The 14,981-nt window shown below is 59.9% G+C and overlaps 2 protein-coding genes across 4 annotated transcripts in view; both read left to right on the top strand.

Annotated features, from left to right (window-relative positions):
- Positions 1–6,818, top strand: part of GRIN2D (glutamate ionotropic receptor NMDA type subunit 2D) — a 38,331-nt gene extending 31,513 nt beyond the window's left edge. For all 3 annotated transcript variants that reach the window (XM_023245297.2, XM_045046494.1, XM_023245298.2), the window contains 3 exons: positions 4,506–4,693; positions 4,918–5,150; positions 5,334–6,818. In XM_023245297.2, the coding sequence (XP_023101065.2) occupies positions 4,506–4,693; positions 4,918–5,150; positions 5,334–6,677 (1,765 nt within the window). In that variant the 3' untranslated portion in view covers positions 6,678–6,818. The remainder of the gene's footprint in view (positions 1–4,505; positions 4,694–4,917; positions 5,151–5,333) is intronic.
- A 1,728-nt stretch (positions 6,819–8,546) lies between these two features.
- Positions 8,547–14,885, top strand: GRWD1 (glutamate rich WD repeat containing 1). The gene is made up of 7 exons (XM_003997698.6): positions 8,547–9,018; positions 9,228–9,345; positions 9,500–9,662; positions 11,629–11,842; positions 11,986–12,128; positions 12,592–12,789; positions 13,898–14,885. Exons 1-7 carry the CDS (start codon positions 8,832–8,834, stop codon positions 14,213–14,215), a joined length of 1,341 nt encoding a protein of 446 aa, XP_003997747.1. The 5' UTR covers positions 8,547–8,831; the 3' UTR covers positions 14,216–14,885.
- Positions 14,886–14,981: the final 96 nt, after the last annotated feature.

Here is a 14,981-nt window from a genome sequence, read left to right as displayed (position 1 = left end):
GCTCCACGCTGTCAGGACATGGGGCTCGATCTCGCGAACCCGGAGACCATGACCTGAGCTAAAAATCAAAGTCGGATGCCTCACCGATGGAGCCACCCAGGTGCCCCTCCAATAAGTATCTATTACGTTCTTTCACCGTGCTCTCTTGGTCCTTCTACTCTAGTCTGGGAGACAGACACATACGTGTTCCTAGAGCATCGGTCTCCAATAGCCCTCTCTGCGACGGTAGACATGTTCTACGGGGCGCCTGGGGGGCTCAGCAGTTGAGCATCCAACTCTTGACTTCGGCTGAGGTCGTGATCTCACAGTTCGTGAGAGCAAGCCCTGCGTGGGGCTCTTCACTGACAGCAAGGGGCCTGCTTGGGATTCTCTCTCCCTCTGTCTCCGCCCCTCCCCCCCACATAAATAAATAAATAAATAAATAAATAAATAAATAAATAAATAAATAAATAAGGGCGCCTGGGTGGCTCGGTCAGTTGCGCATCCGACTTCTGCTCAGGTCATGATCTCGAGGTTCATGGGTTCGGGCCCCGTGTCGGGCTCTGTGTCTCCCTCTCTCAAAAATAAATAAATATGAAAAAATTTTTTAAATAAATAAAGAGAGAGAGAGAGAGAGGGAAATGTTCTCGACTTTTGCAGTCCAGTGTGGTAGCCACCAATTTGCGATCGTTTGAAATGTGGTTGGTGTAACTAAGGAACTGAATTTTTCTTTTCCTTTTTCTTTCTTTCTTTATTTTAACGTTTATTTATTTTTGAGAGAGAGAGAGAAAGAGACAGACAGAGCTTGAGTGGGGGAGGGGAAGAGAGAAAGGGAGACACAGAATCTGAAACGGGCTTCAGGCTCTGAGCTGTCAGCACAGAGCCCGACGCGGGGTTCGAACCCACAGACCGTGAGAGCCTGACCTGAGCCGAAGTCGGACGCTCAACCAACTAAGCTACCGGGTGCCCCGGAAACAAATTTTTAAACTTTAATTCCAATTTAAATTCAAATAGCCCTACCTGGCTAGCAGCTACCACCATGGACAGCACTAGAAAATTCCATCCCTACAGAGAGGTACAAGGGAATTGGCGGCCTCACATGGTTTTGGCTGGCTCACAAACGTGGGCCCACCCTACCACAGAGGGCACAGGGGCTCACAAGAAGAGAAAGGAAATGCACCCCTTAAAAAGAAATATAAAAGGGGCACCGGGTGGCTCGGTCATTTGGGCGTCCGACTCGTGATCTTGGCTCAGGTCACGATCTCAGGGCTCATGGGTTCGAGCCCCACCTGGCACAGAGCCTGCTTGGGATTCTCTCCCTCCCTCTCTGTGCCCCTCTCCCCTCTAAATAAATAAATAAACTTAAAAAAATAAATAAAACAAGAAACACAGCTTCTCCTCGAAGCCAGTTCTGGAAGCCCATTCTGTGAAGGATGTTCAATTCCTCACCCGCATTGGGGGGGGGGGGTGGGGGGGCAAAAAAAAGGAAACCTCATGTCCCCTTTCCATACAGTAAGCATTATTTTTCATTCCCTCCCTATCAATTAAACTATGTGTCTATGCACACATATACATTATTAACCACCAGCCCGAATTCATTCATTCAGCCACTCTGTTAAGCACCTGTTGTATGCCGGGTGCTGTTCCAGACCCTGTGGCTACGGCGGTGAACCAGACGGACAAGATCTGTTCCTTCACGGAATTTCAAGCCCAGTGGGAAGAGGGCGAACCATAAACTTAATAACCAAGAACATATTATAGTTACAAGGGGATGCGTGCTGTGGACAAAAATACTGCCGGGGGCGTGAATTTCGGAGACCTAGGGAGGAGGCTACGGGTTGCAGTATTTAAGAAGGTGCTCAGACAGGTGTCTTTTGAGCCAACACTTGAAGGAAGTGAGGGGTGGAGCCAGGCGGCTATCTGGGAGAAGACTGTTGCAGCAGAGGGAACAGCCAGTGCAAAGATCCTGAGGCAGGAGTGTGCTGGAGTGGCCCAGGAACTTCCTGTCTGCTGCCATAGGTTCTTGTAATGCGAGGAGACCCCCGGTTACTGAGTGAAGTGAGGAGACAGCGGAGGCTAGTGAGCTGAGAAGGCACGGAAGCTGTGACTCAAATGTCAAGATCCCTCTGGCGATGGGGGGCAGGAATAAACAGGAAAGCAAAGAGATGCAGGGCTCCCCAATGCCCTCTCTCACAAATGAATACACATTAAAATAAAATTTAAAAAAGACTGAGCGGGGCACCTGGGTGGCTCAGTTGGTTGCGCGTCCGACTTCAGCTCAGGTCATGATCTTGCGTTTTGTGAGTTCAAGCCCCGAGTGGGGCTCCGCACTGATGTGTGGAGACTGCTTGGGATTCTCTCTCTCTCTCTCTCTCTCTCTCTCTCTCTCTGCCCCTCCCCTGCGCGCTCTCTCTCTCTCTCTCTAAATAAATAAATAAACTTAAAAAGACTAAGCAAAGGATTAAAAGTGAAGGCTCTTAGATCCTCTCTTCCTGAAAGCCTCTCACACCTCCCTGCCATTGGAAGCCTTGGTTTTTGACTCTGTCCACAATGCCTCCCAGGTCTCTCCCCCACCTCCTCCCCCACCTCCCCCTTCCTCCCCGCAAGGACCCCTGGAGACCTTCCTTACATTTTACCCTAGTCCTCAAGCCCCTCCCTCCATCCCCCCTCTTCAGCCTGACTCTGGAAACCTACAGTTCTTTCTACTTAGACAGGCAGGCGATTCACCTTTCGCCCCCAAGGGCATTTTCCTAAACAAAGAGAAACCTACAGGGAAATTACAGTTTGCCTACAAGGCAGTTGTGATATATATATATATCACAACATATATATATAAATATAAAGTTTCCAGATGTCAGCTGGGATCTCCCTGCCTGTTAGAATCCATATAAAACCCCATTTTCCAATCGTGGGATCTTGACTGCCCTCCCCCAGATTTCTGCTCGTCTCCAGAGCTTCAAATTCTTTGCCTCCCCCCTCCCCCAAGTGTTTGCTTTGGCTGGAATCTGTTTGGGGGGGCGGGAGGGGATCTGCTGTCCGTCTCTCCACTTGGGGTCTGCGGACTAATTCTGCCCTTTTCTTTCATTTCTCTGCACGTACAGAGGCAGGTACACAAGGCATTGATGTGCTCGTGTGTGAGGATGTAGAGAGGGCTTTACCGGAGATTTGACTTAGCTGGTTAAGCATCAGACTCTTGGTTTCGGTTCAGGCCGTGATCTTGTGGTTCAGGGGTCCGGGCCCCCGCGACGGGCTCCGTGCTGACAGCGCGGAGCCTGCTTGGGATTCTCTCTCTTTCCCTTTCTCTCTGCTCCTCCCACGCTCGCTGGCTCGCTCGCTCTCTCAAAATAAATCAACATTTCAAACATTTATTTTAAATAATAAATTAATATGGAAGGGCACCCGGGGTGGCTCAGTCGGCTGAGCGTCAAGGCTCTTGATTTCAGTTCAGGTCGTGATCCCAGGGTCGTGGGATCGAGCCCCGAGTCCAGCTCGGCGCGGAGCACAGAGCCTGCTTAAGATTCTCTCTCTCTCCCTCTGGCCCTCTCCCCCGCGTGCACTCTCTCTCTCTCTAAAATAAATTTTAAAAAATTAACATGGAGTTATGCTCGATATGGGCCTCTACGACTCTTTTTTTTCTTTTCTTCTTCGCGGATATGCCCTGGGCATCTTGATGTCAGATCATAGGCCTAGATCTTGTTTCATCGAATAGTGACACAGCGTGGACTTCTTTATCCACTCATCCATGCGATCCACAAATATTTACAGCCCCTGGGGGTGTGCCAGGAACTGTGCTGAGTCACAGCTTGGAATGTGTCCCAGCTGGGGCTCGCAGTCTCCGAGGAGAGGCTGGGGTTCATCGGATAATCACAGAAGTACGCGGAGGGCGGCAGTTGCGACGGAGGGGACGCGGGGCGCGTGCGCCATCGTGTATTCATCCGTGAGGGGGATATTCTCTCTCCCTGCTTGTCTTCGTCTCAAGGTTTAGAAACTGGGGGCCTAGCGGGAGGAGGCACGCCGAGTAAGTAAGGTGCGCGTCTGGGCCTGCGGTTCCCATCTGAGTAATGGAGATAAGTTTCCACCTCGCAGGAGCGCTGAGAGCCTTGAACGTGTTATTACCGCCGATGGCACGGCGCCCGGCACGATACAAGCGATCGTTAGCGTTATTATGATTTGCAGGAGTCCCCTGTCTGAGCCTCAGCCCTCTGTAGAATGGAGGAGTATCCAGAACCTTCTCTGGAGGGCTGCGGTGAAGGCTGAACATAACGTTCTCCAGCACTTTCTTTGCACCAAGCCATCAACTTACCTTTGCGGCAACCGTGGAAGGGAGGTATTGATGTTGTCCCCACTTTGCAGCTCCAAACGGAGGCACCGAGAGGTGCGGTGGCTTGCTCTGGAGTTCACCACCAGTCGGGATGTGGGGCAGTTGGAGGCTATTAGGGGTGAGAGGGGGTTCCGGGAGGGCCGTGAGAGCATCTGGGTGGGACTGACCCTGCCTTTCATGCCCCCTGCCCCCACCCCCTCCCCAGGAAGCTGGACGCCTTCATCTATGATGCGGCTGTGCTCAACTACATGGCCCGCAAGGATGAAGGCTGCAAGCTGGTCACCATCGGCTCGGGCAAGGTCTTTGCCACGACGGGCTACGGCATCGCCCTGCACAAGGGCTCCCGCTGGAAGCGCCCGATCGACCTGGCTCTGTTGCAGTTCCTGGGGGACGGTGCGGCTGTGCACAGGGATGCCTCGGGGGTGGGGCGTGGGGGTGGAGGTGGGGGTGTGGTTGGGGGCCAGAGCCCTGGGTCTCCGGCGCAGGAGGGGATGAGGATCAGGACACCAGGGTCTAAGGGAGGAGAGGGCCGGGCGCCTAGACTCCTGTATCAGAGAAGAGGGTCCGAGGAGGGTGCCCCTGGAAGTTGACCCATGCCCCCTGCCCCCTTTCTCCAGATGAGATCGAGATGCTGGAGCGGCTGTGGCTCTCCGGGATCTGCCACAACGACAAAATCGAGGTGATGAGCAGTAAGCTGGACATCGACAACATGGCGGGGGTCTTCTACATGCTCCTGGTGGCCATGGGCCTCTCCCTGCTGGTCTTCGCCTGGGAGCACCTGGTGTACTGGCGCCTGCGGCATTGCCTGGGGCCCACCCACCGCATGGACTTCCTGCTGGCCTTCTCCAGGGTACGCGGGGACAGAGGCAGGCCGGGCTGCGGGGAGGCAGGCAGGGATGCCTCGCAGTGGGAGACACCTGGGTCGAGGTCCCGGCCGGGCGGGAGGGCTGGGGGGGAGGCGGGCGGTCCCGGGCATCTCCCCGCCCCCCCGCCCCCCACTCGCTGACCCTGCTTCTCTCACGGCCCCCCGCAGGGCATGTACAGCTGCTGCAGCGCGGAGGCCGCCCCGCCGCCGGCCAAGCCCCCGCCGCCGCCGCAGCCGCTGCCCAGCCCCGCGTACCCGGCGGCGCGGCCCGCGCCCGGCCCGGCGCCTTTCGTGCCCCGCGAGCGCGCGGCGGTGGACCGCTGGCGCCGCGCCAAAGGTGCCGGGCCTCCGGGGGGCGCGGGCCTGGCCGACGGCTTCCACCGCTACTACGGCCCCATCGAGCCGCAGGGCCTGGGCGTGGGCGAGGCGCGCGCGGCGCCCCGGGGCGCGGCGGGGCGCCCGCTGTCCCCGCCGGCCGCGCAGCCCCCGCAGAAGCCGCCGCCCTCCTACTTCGCCATCGTGCGCGACAAGGAGCCGGCCGAGCCCCCCTCCGGCGCCTTCCCCGGCTTCCCGTCGCCGCCCGCGCCCCCTGCCTCCGCCGCCGCCGCCGCCGCCGCCGCCGCCGTCGGGCCGCCGCTGTGCCGCCTGGCCTACGAGGACGAGAGCCCGCCGGCGCCCGCGCGCTGGCCGCGCTCCGACCCCGAGAGCCAGCCCCTGCTGGGGCCCGGCGCGGGCGGCGCGGGCGGCGCGGGGGGCGCGGGCGGCGGGGCCCAGGCCGCGCCACCCCCGTGCCGCGCCGCGCCGCCCCCCTGCCCCTACCTGGACCTCGAGCCGTCGCCGTCGGACTCGGAGGACTCGGAGAGCCTGGGCGGCGCGTCGCTGGGCGGCCCGGAGCCCTGGTGGTTCGCCGACTTCCCCTACCCGTACGCCGAGCGCCTCGGGCCGCCGCCCGGCCGCTACTGGTCGGTCGACAAGCTCGGGGGCTGGCGCGCCGGCAGCTGGGACTACCTGCCCCCGCGCAGCGGTCCAGCCGCCTGGCACTGCCGTCACTGCACCAGCCTGGAGCTGCTGCCGCCGCCGCGCCATCTGAGCTGCTCGCACGACGGCCTGGACGGCGGCTGGTGGGCGCCGCCGCCCCCGCCCTGGGCCGCCGGACCCCCGCCCCGGCGCCGGGCCCGCTGCGGGTGTCCGCGGCCGCACCCTCACCGCCCGCGGGCCTCGCACCGCGCGCCCGCCGCCGCCCCGCACCACCACCGGCACCGGCGCGCCGCGGGGGGCTGGGACCTCCCGCCGCCGGCGCCCACCTCGCGCTCGCTCGAGGACCTCAGCTCGTGTCCCCGCGCCGCCCCCGCGCGCAGGCTCACCGGGCCCTCCCGCCACGCGCGCCGCTGCCCGCACGCCGCGCACTGGGGGCCGCCGCTGCCCGCCGCGCCCCACCGGAGACACCGGGGCGGGGACCTGGGTACCCGCAGGGGCTCGGCGCACTTCTCCAGCCTCGAGTCCGAGGTATGACGCGGCCCAGGGGGCCCCCGGCGCCCCCTCGGTCAGCGCAGGCCACGGCCCGAGGGGGCATGCGCAACAGACAGGACCCGCGTGGGTTGGGAAGGAAAAGTTGGACCTGGCCGGACCCCGCCTGGAGCAGCGTCCTGCGCCCCGTCGCTTTGGGGGCACCAAGAGCCGGAAGGGATTTGGCCCCCCCTCCCCCAAATCTCACCCAGCCTGAAAGGGAGGGGGTGGGGGTCTCGGAGCCCACTGGAGGTTTGTTTTTGTTTTGTTTTGTTTTTAAACCCGACAAGGGCTTTTTAACGTCACCAGATGGGGCGGGAGGTGGGGGAGGGGGTGGGGACACGCCGCGCCCGCGCCCCACCCCCACGCCCGGGGCCGTGGCCCCCACATCACTGTGCAGCTCCCCGGCCCCGGCCACGCCTCCGGGGAAGCCCGTTTTTAACCTTTCATCCATTGGGACTCAAAACTGTGAGACGCGTTCGCCAAACTGTGACCCCAGACCTTGGCCCCGCCACACAGAAACCCCTGACCCCAGACTGTGACTTCCGACCCCTAAAAATGGTCATCCGACCCCAGACTGTGACCCCTGACCCCAAACTGTGACCCGAATCCCAGACTGTGCCCCGACCAGACTGTGACCCTTGACGTCATACCGTGACACACCCTCCTCCTTTCCCCACCCTAGGTCGCTTTTCCCAATTTTGACCTCGGACACTCCCAACGGAAGCCCCGCCTCCCCCTGTCCTAGCTTTGATCCCAACAAACATCGGGCCAAACCCTCCCACCCTGTCGCACCTCCCTACCAGCCCCACGTGCCACCAACCACATCCTCTCCAACTCCAGCCCTTATCTGTGACCCTCCCAACGAAAACCCAGCAGACACCCCCTCCCCTCCCCCCCCCCCCCCCCCCAAGCCTCCTTTTCCTAGATCTCCAGCCGGGTCTGGAGCTGGGTTGTGGAGGAGACGGTCTGGGAATCCACACCCACCACCAACCTCCCCTCCTACTCTCCTGTTACACATTGCAGTGTTTGGAATAAACCATGTTTTTATGCCTCCTCAGTCCAAGTGTGAGCTCCGTGTTTGTCTCAGCCCCCCTCAAACTTCCCTGGAGGAAACAGAAACCGAGAAAAGTCCCACAGAGGAAGAGAGGGCGGAAAAGAAAATTGTATTCAGAACACAGACCCTGGAAGGAGATGGGAGACAAAGACCCAGAAAGGGGCTGTGAGAATAGATCCTAAGAAGAAGACTGAGATGGTGCGAGGGAGGACAGAGACCCAGAGAGAAGGCGGGACAGAGAACTCCAGAAAGATCCAGGATCAAAACACTTTAGGATTAAGTCTAGGGTCCCACTCCTATGGCCACAGACAAGGCCTCTTGCTTGATTCTTAATATCCTGTTCTTGCAAGCGAGGAGTCTAGTATATCCCAGCCAATCCACCTATCTCGAATGCCGTGAATCTCACCAATGAGAATCTATTTCTAACATTTCATTGCCGATGAGGGATAAAGAGAGCCAAAGCGCTTGTAACGGCGGTCTCCAGAGGGCTGACTTTCTGATTAAGTGCTCGCTGACCATAGCTGCAATGTGAACGCCTGGTTAGGCAATTGACTGCCCCAAGAGGGTAGATTCAACCGACTGACTTACACATAATATCATCCTGTCTACACTAAAGCAGTTTGAAGTGAATTAAAGCCATCATAACAAGGAGGGGAGAGGAACCCGGCTTTATGGGTCCTCAGGGAGCAAGAGCCCAGTCTTCTTGCCAGTGAGAACTCTTATTTGCATACATGAATAATATAGCGGAAAGGAAGCAATGGGAGTCCAAGGTGGAAGATGGAGTCGGGGCTCAGGACTCCTCCAGTAGATGCAGAAAACTGGCTTCGTACAGAACTACAACTCCCAGGAGGCCTTGCCGCCGCTCCGCAGAAAAGCGCCGCAAAGTCACGCGAAGGGTGTACTTTCTCCGAATCCGCAAGCCTCGGTCGCTAGGCTAGGACTCGTTTCCCTTAGTTCTCCTTCACCCTCTCCCCGCCGCCCTCTCTGATTGGTGAGCTCGGAGGTTTCCAAGGCAACCGTGCAGCCGAGCGGCTCTCAGAAGAAGGAAACCGCAACCCGGAAGTGACGTCCTCCCTGCGCGCCGGCGGTGAGAGGCTTCGAAGATGGCGGCGCGCAAGGGCAGGCGGCGCACGTGTGGGACCGGGGAACCCATGGAGGCCGAGTCCAGCGACGCAAGGACCGAAGGCCCGGCCCAGGTCTACTTGCCCGGGCGGGGACCGCCGCTCCGCGAAGGAGAGGAGCTGGTCATGGACGAGGAGGCTTACGTGCTGTACCACCGAGCGCAGACTGGTAGGGCCGGGCACCAGGACTCCTGGGTCCTGAGGAGGAAGGGGACTGGAATCCTGACTCCCGAGCGGGTCTGGTCCGGAGTCTTTAACTTACGAGGCACTCGGAGAGAGAAGACTGGGCTCTAAGACGGATGAAAACTTCACACGCGAGGGGGGGGGGCTGAGATCTCTGTCCCGTTCTAATTTTGCGACCTCTCTTTTTATCCCGAGGCGCCCCCTGTCTTAGCTTCGACATAGTCCGGGATCATCTGGGAGACAGCCGGACAGAGCTTCCTCTTACACTTTACCTGTGCGCTGGGACCCAGGCGGAGAGCGCCCAGAGCAACAGGTGAGTGAAATCTGAGGTGTTCCTAGGACCAGGAGTCTGAACCCCCAGCTCCCTCTTCCCCAGGACCTAGAAATCGAGGTTTCCGGCTTCTCTTCCCCCTTCTCTCTGAGTATCCTGGCATCCCGTGCCTCACCCACCCCACGCTTTCCCCCAGACTGATGATGCTTCGGATGCATAATCTGCATGGGACAAAACCCCCGCCATCGGAGGGCAGCGATGAGGAGGAGGAGGAGGAAGATGAAGAGGAGGAAGAGGAGCGGAAGCCTCAGCTGGAGCTGGCTATGGTGCCCCACTATGGCGGCATCAACCGAGTCCGGGTAGATACAGACCCAGGAGCCTGCTCTACATTGTCTGACCTCCAACCCCAACCCCCTTGTCCATGCCTTCCAGCTTTTAGGAAAGTATCTGGCATGTACCTTTATATGCATTGGCTCGTGTACGTCTTAGCGTCGTTATGGTCGCTATGTGCTAGAAGCAACGCGGGGCGAGTTTTTATGTTCTTTCCTCTTCTGTAAAATGGCGAAGAAGCTGGCCTGATGGAGTTGACGTGAGGGTAAAATGGAACAGCGCACGGTTATTTCAGGTGCCCAGAGACAGCACCTGGGTGTAGTGTGACACATGTTTTGTGTTATTGCTCAGGAAATGTCCTGGGCTGTGGGGCCGCTTTCGTGCTGCTGAGTTCTAGCACCTTGCGATCGCGCTTCTCTGTGAATTACACGAGACGATGCATGAACGGCACTCAGGGCAGTGCTTGGCCCACAGCCCTTGCTGTGGGTCCCCATTATATCATTACCACGTTTTAGGCATTGTTCTATGCCCTGGGGATTTCACGGAGCGAAAGTTCTCTGGCTTCATGAAACGTAATGCTAGCGGGGGAAGGGAACAAGAAGAAACTAAGTAAATGTGCAGTGCGTCCTCATAGAGAAGAGGAAAAGCAAGGTAAGGGAACTAGGACGTTTCTAGAGTGGGTTTGCTGTTTTAAATAGTGCGGTCAGGGTCAGGGAAGTATTTGTGATAAGGTGCCATTTGAATAGAGACTCACAGGAAGTGAGGGAGTGAACCAAAGATCTCTGTCGCGAAAGGGTTTGTAGGCAGAGGAAACACAGGTGCAAAGGCCCTGGGGCAAATGTGGCACGTTTGAGGAATTGCGAGGGAAATCGGGGAGACCAGTGCAACTGCTAGAGCAAATGGACGAGAGGGAGAGTGACAGCATGTAGGGGGTTGACACAGAGGAGGTGATGGGTTGGGGAGGGCTTGTAGGCCTTACCTGTTAGGGTAAGGACTTGGCTTTACTTGGGGAGAAATTGGGAGCCACGGGAGGGTTTAGAGCGGAGGACAGTTGGGATCTGACTTGTGTTTTACAGAGATCCCCCTGAGTGCTGTGTGGAGAATAGACCACACGGAGGCAAGGGCAGAAGTGTAGTCCCACGGGGAGGCCATCACGCAGGGGGAAGGATGACAGGAGTAGCCAGGAGTGACGACAGTAGAGGTAGTGAGAAGGGCTTGGAAGTGATGTGGGTTTGGAGTGTAGCTAGCACGGGGTGGCCGTGAGGACAAGTCAGTGAGTCCTACGGTTCGGGGCCTGAGATGGGGAGCCCCGGGGGGAGGAGCTTGTAGACAGCGATTAGGAGCTTGGCTTTGGCCGTGTGAAGTTTGAACGGTCGGTGTCGATAGGAGTCTGGAGTCCAGAGAGGTCAGGGCTTGGGGCTACTGGAAACCTTGAGGCTGGACGGGATCTCCTGGCGAGCAGACAGAGGCAAAGAGACCCAAGGACTGAGGCCTGGGACCCACCGACATTTAGCAAGTTACAAAGACTGGTAGTCTGGGGCGCCCGGGTGGCTCAGTCGGTAGAGCATCCCAACTCTTGATTTCGGCTCAGGTCATGATCCCAGGGTCGTGGGATTCTCTCCCTCCCTCTGCCCCTCTCCCCTGCTTACGCTCTTTCTCTCTCTCAAAAAACAAAAACAACAAAAAAAAAAACGGGGTACCCTGAACACCGTTTCAGGGGTTGCTGGGGCCTCTGGAAGGAGTTTGCGGCCTACCATCACTGCTGCCCAGTGTGGGCAGTTGTCCCAGGGACCAGGCCGGTCCTGCAGGTTGTTGTTTTCTTCCCTGCAAAGGTTTCTGGGAGCCAGGCTCCCAGCTGTGGGAGGACGGGGGTCCTGAGGACCCACAGGTCCGTTTCTCAGGGGTGCCAGGAGCTGTGGTCACCACCACCCTGAGCCTCCCGTCCCTCCTGCCTCCCTTTCCCTTCTCCTTCCCCCCCCCCCCCGCCCCCCACAGGTGTCCTGGCTGGGCGACGAGCCGGTGGCCGCTGTGTGGTCAGAGAAGGGCCAGGTGGAGGTGTTTGCACTGCGGCGGCTGCTGCAGGTGGTACATGACCCACAGGCCCTGGCGACCTTTCTCCGGGACGAGCAGGCCCGGGTGAAGCCCATCTTTGCCTTCGCTGGCCACATGGGAGAGGGCTTTGCGCTGGACTGGTCCCCCCGTGTGTCTGGTGGGTGTCCCCGGGGAGCAGGGAATCGGCCCTGGGTGGGGCAGGGGTGGGAGGGCGGGGGGTCTGTAGGAAGGGGTGGGTGCTGAGACTGTCGGGAGAAGAGGGGGCGCGGGGCCAGCCGGTTTCCTGACTCCTGTCTTCAGGGCGCCTGCTGACTGGTGACTGTCAGAAGAACATCCACCTCTGGACGCCTGTGGACGGCGGCTCCTGGCACGTGGACCAGCGGCCATTCGTGGGCCACACGCGCTCTGTGGAGGACCTTCAGTGGTCCCCGACTGAGGACACGGTGAGGGCGGGCTGGGGGTCTGACTCCTGGGTCTTGTAAGAGGGGGGGACTGGGGCTAGATCCTAATGGGGCAGGGGCAGAACACAGAAAAAGAGGGCAGGGGCGCCTGGGGGGGCTCAGTCGGCTGAGCGTCCGGCTTCGGCTCAGGTCCTGATCTCACGGTTCCTGGGTTCGAGCCCCATGTTGGGCTTGCTGCTGTCAGCGCCGAGCCTGCTTCGGATCCTCTGTCTCCCCCCCCCACCCCCCCCCGTGCCCCTACCCTGCTCGCTCACTCGCATGCGCGTGCGCTCTGTCTCTCTCTCTCTCTGTCTCTCTCCCTCTCCGTCTCTCCGTCTCTCCGTCTCTCCCTCTCTCTCAAAAACAAACTTCTGAAAATAAAATAAGGGTAGCCCACCACGCGTCCCCTGGTCTCCAGAGTGGGGTGGCAGGCACACCAGGGTCACTCAGACCCCTCCCTGTCCAGGTGTTCGCCTCCTGCTCAGCTGACGCCTCCATTCGCATCTGGGACATCCGGGCCGCCCCCGGCAAGGCCTGCATGCTCACCACCGCCACCGCCCACGACGGGGACGTCAACGTCATCAGCTGGAGCCGCCGGGAGCCCTTCCTGCTTAGCGGCGGGGACGACGGGGCCCTCAAGATCTGGGACCTGCGGCAGTTCAAGGTATCTCCCCAGCTGGACGTCTGGGGCTGGAGGAGCCCCTGCTCCCGGCAGCCGCTGGGATTTGCAGGCTTCTTCCCTCGGACGGTTGTCTGCACCAGAGCCGGGAAGGCCTGTCGAGGTGGGGTGCAGATGAGGAAACAGGCCCCAGGGGGAAGGCTGTGGCTGGCGTGGGGTCGCTCGTTCCGCCGGCTGGAGAGGTGACAGGGGACAGAAGGGGCCGGGTGGCCGCAGAGGCCGCGATTCCCATCTACCTGCCCGGGGCGCAGCGCGGTGGGCCGTGTGGCTCGGGACTTCAGAGCTGCGAGGAGTTGTAGACTCGTTGTTAGTGGGTTCTGTGGAATCCACTGAGAATGGGAGCCCAGATCGATCGTTACGGGGGAGGAAACTGAGGTACAGAAAGGACAAGAGCGGATAGGACATTACCACCCAGCCGAGGATTGGCTTCGTAGAGCCGAGAGGGGTTCTGGGCAGGAGAAACTGTCTCCGGCTTCCCTGTGGACGGAGCCGGCACTTGGCGTGGCGCTGTGCCTGCCCGGGACCACCAGGACGGAGTCTTTGTTCCCCTCCTGTAGAGCCAGCCCTGAGGAAGCTTCTAGAAGCGGGCTCCGGCCCCCAAGGAAAGTGCGTGGCCAAGTTGATTGGCCACTGGGACTTCGGAACCACTTCTCCGATTCAGAATTCCCTTTGCTTTAGCATATACCGCACAAGTGCTGTTTTTCTTTTCGTCGGCTGCCTCCGGAGCCTGGGAGCCATGCTTCCGCCCCCTTTAAGGCCTTCGTAGAATCAGCAGGGGGAGCGCTTTGAGAACCCTCCTCTTTTATAGGAAGGGAAACCGAGGCATGCCCAGGGAGGACCGAGGCCGGGGATCTTGTGACCCGGAGCTCGGAGGGGGTTCTTGGCAGGGGAAACCACAGCTCCCGGCAGCCCCTGAGACACTACGTCTTTATTACCGGTTCTGCTTTGCCCTCTGTCCCTTTCGGGGAATCTGGGAGTCCAGGGGAGGAGCCCGGGTGCACCCCTCCAGCGGGAGAGCGGTGAGGGCTCGGCCTGGGTCGCCCTGGGAGTCAGGCCGAGGTGCTCAGAGCCCCCGACTCCCTTCTTCCCGTAGTCTGGCTCCCCAGTGGCCACCTTCAAGCAGCACGTGGCCCCCGTGACCTCTGTCGAGTGGCACCCCCAGGACAGCGGGGTCTTTGCAGCCTCGGGCGCGGACAACCAGATCACGCAGTGGGACCTGGCCGTGGAACGGGACCCCGAGGCCGGCGACGCGGAGACGGACCCCGCGCTGGCGGACCTTCCCCAGCAGCTCCTGTTCGTGCACCAGGGCGAGACCGACCTGAAGGAGCTGCACTGGCACCCACAGTGCCCCGGGGTCCTGGTCAGCACCGCCCTGTCGGGCTTCACCGTCTTCCGCACCATCAGCGTCTGAGGAGGCCCGCCGTGCCTTCGCCTGGGGACTGGGGTCGAAGTTGGTTCCGCTGGAAGGGACGCGTTCGGATCGGTGCACCAGCCCTCCTCCGAGAGAAGGACCCGGTTGGGCCTGTTGGCTGCCATGATGGATTCCGTTTGACTCGCTGTTCTTGGAGAGGACTCGCTTTGGTCCCGTGACCCCTCTTGCCAGAGGCTGTGCTTTGACCCGTGACTCTCAAAATAACCACTTGGTTTGCTCCCGTGACCCTTGGGGCAAAAGACTCGGTTTTGACCGGTGACCCCTCCCACCGGAAGACTTGGTTTCGCCCTGTGACCCCCTCCGTCCCCCACCTGTCGGAGGACTCTGGCCTGTTGCCCAGGTGAGCCTGGTGTGGCCTCCTGTTGCTGTGGACGCTGTAAGCCGCGGACCCGGTCTCAGCCGCGGGTCTCCCCCCCCCCCCCCCCACCCCCCGGGGGAGCTCAGGCACTTTACGACAGGTGGGCCACATCTGAGGGGTGGGTTCCTCTAGCAGAATCCGGTCTGGCTCTTTGTTTTCCTGCCATCAGAGTTCGGCCAGGACGTCCCAGCAGGGGACTGTGTGGGTCCTCCCTCCCTCCCGCATCCAAGGCAGGCGCTATGCAGGAAGGAAGGTCAGGGGCTCCTGAGGCAATAAAGGGCCAGAATGAGACTCAGCCTGCTGGCTCCTCCCTACGAAGAAGCTGGAGGAGGAGGCGGGAATCTGGTACCCAGCTGTCCGAGGCCACCGCGCTGGGAGAGGCCACTG

The sequence above is a fragment of the Felis catus genome, chromosome E2 (genome assembly GCF_018350175.1).
Source record: "Felis catus isolate Fca126 chromosome E2, F.catus_Fca126_mat1.0, whole genome shotgun sequence".
NCBI classification, from domain to species: Eukaryota; Metazoa; Chordata; class Mammalia; order Carnivora; family Felidae; genus Felis; species Felis catus.
This window is presented reverse-complemented; position numbering and strand designations above follow the sequence as displayed.

What these genes read in the sequence shown, in the direction of transcription:
- GRWD1 (XM_003997698.6), top strand. Translation starts at nt 8,832, where the DNA reads ATGGCGGCGCGCAAGGGCAGGCGGCGCACGTGTGGGACCGGGGAACCC. An exon ending in GTACCACCGAGCGCAGACTG is followed by an intron (nt 9,019 to 9,227) that starts GTAGGGCCGGGC and finishes TTTTATCCCGAG; the next exon opens with GCGCCCCCTGTCTTAGCTTC. An exon ending in GGTCCCCGACTGAGGACACG is followed by an intron (nt 12,129 to 12,591) that starts GTGAGGGCGGGC and finishes CTCCCTGTCCAG; the next exon opens with GTGTTCGCCTCCTGCTCAGC.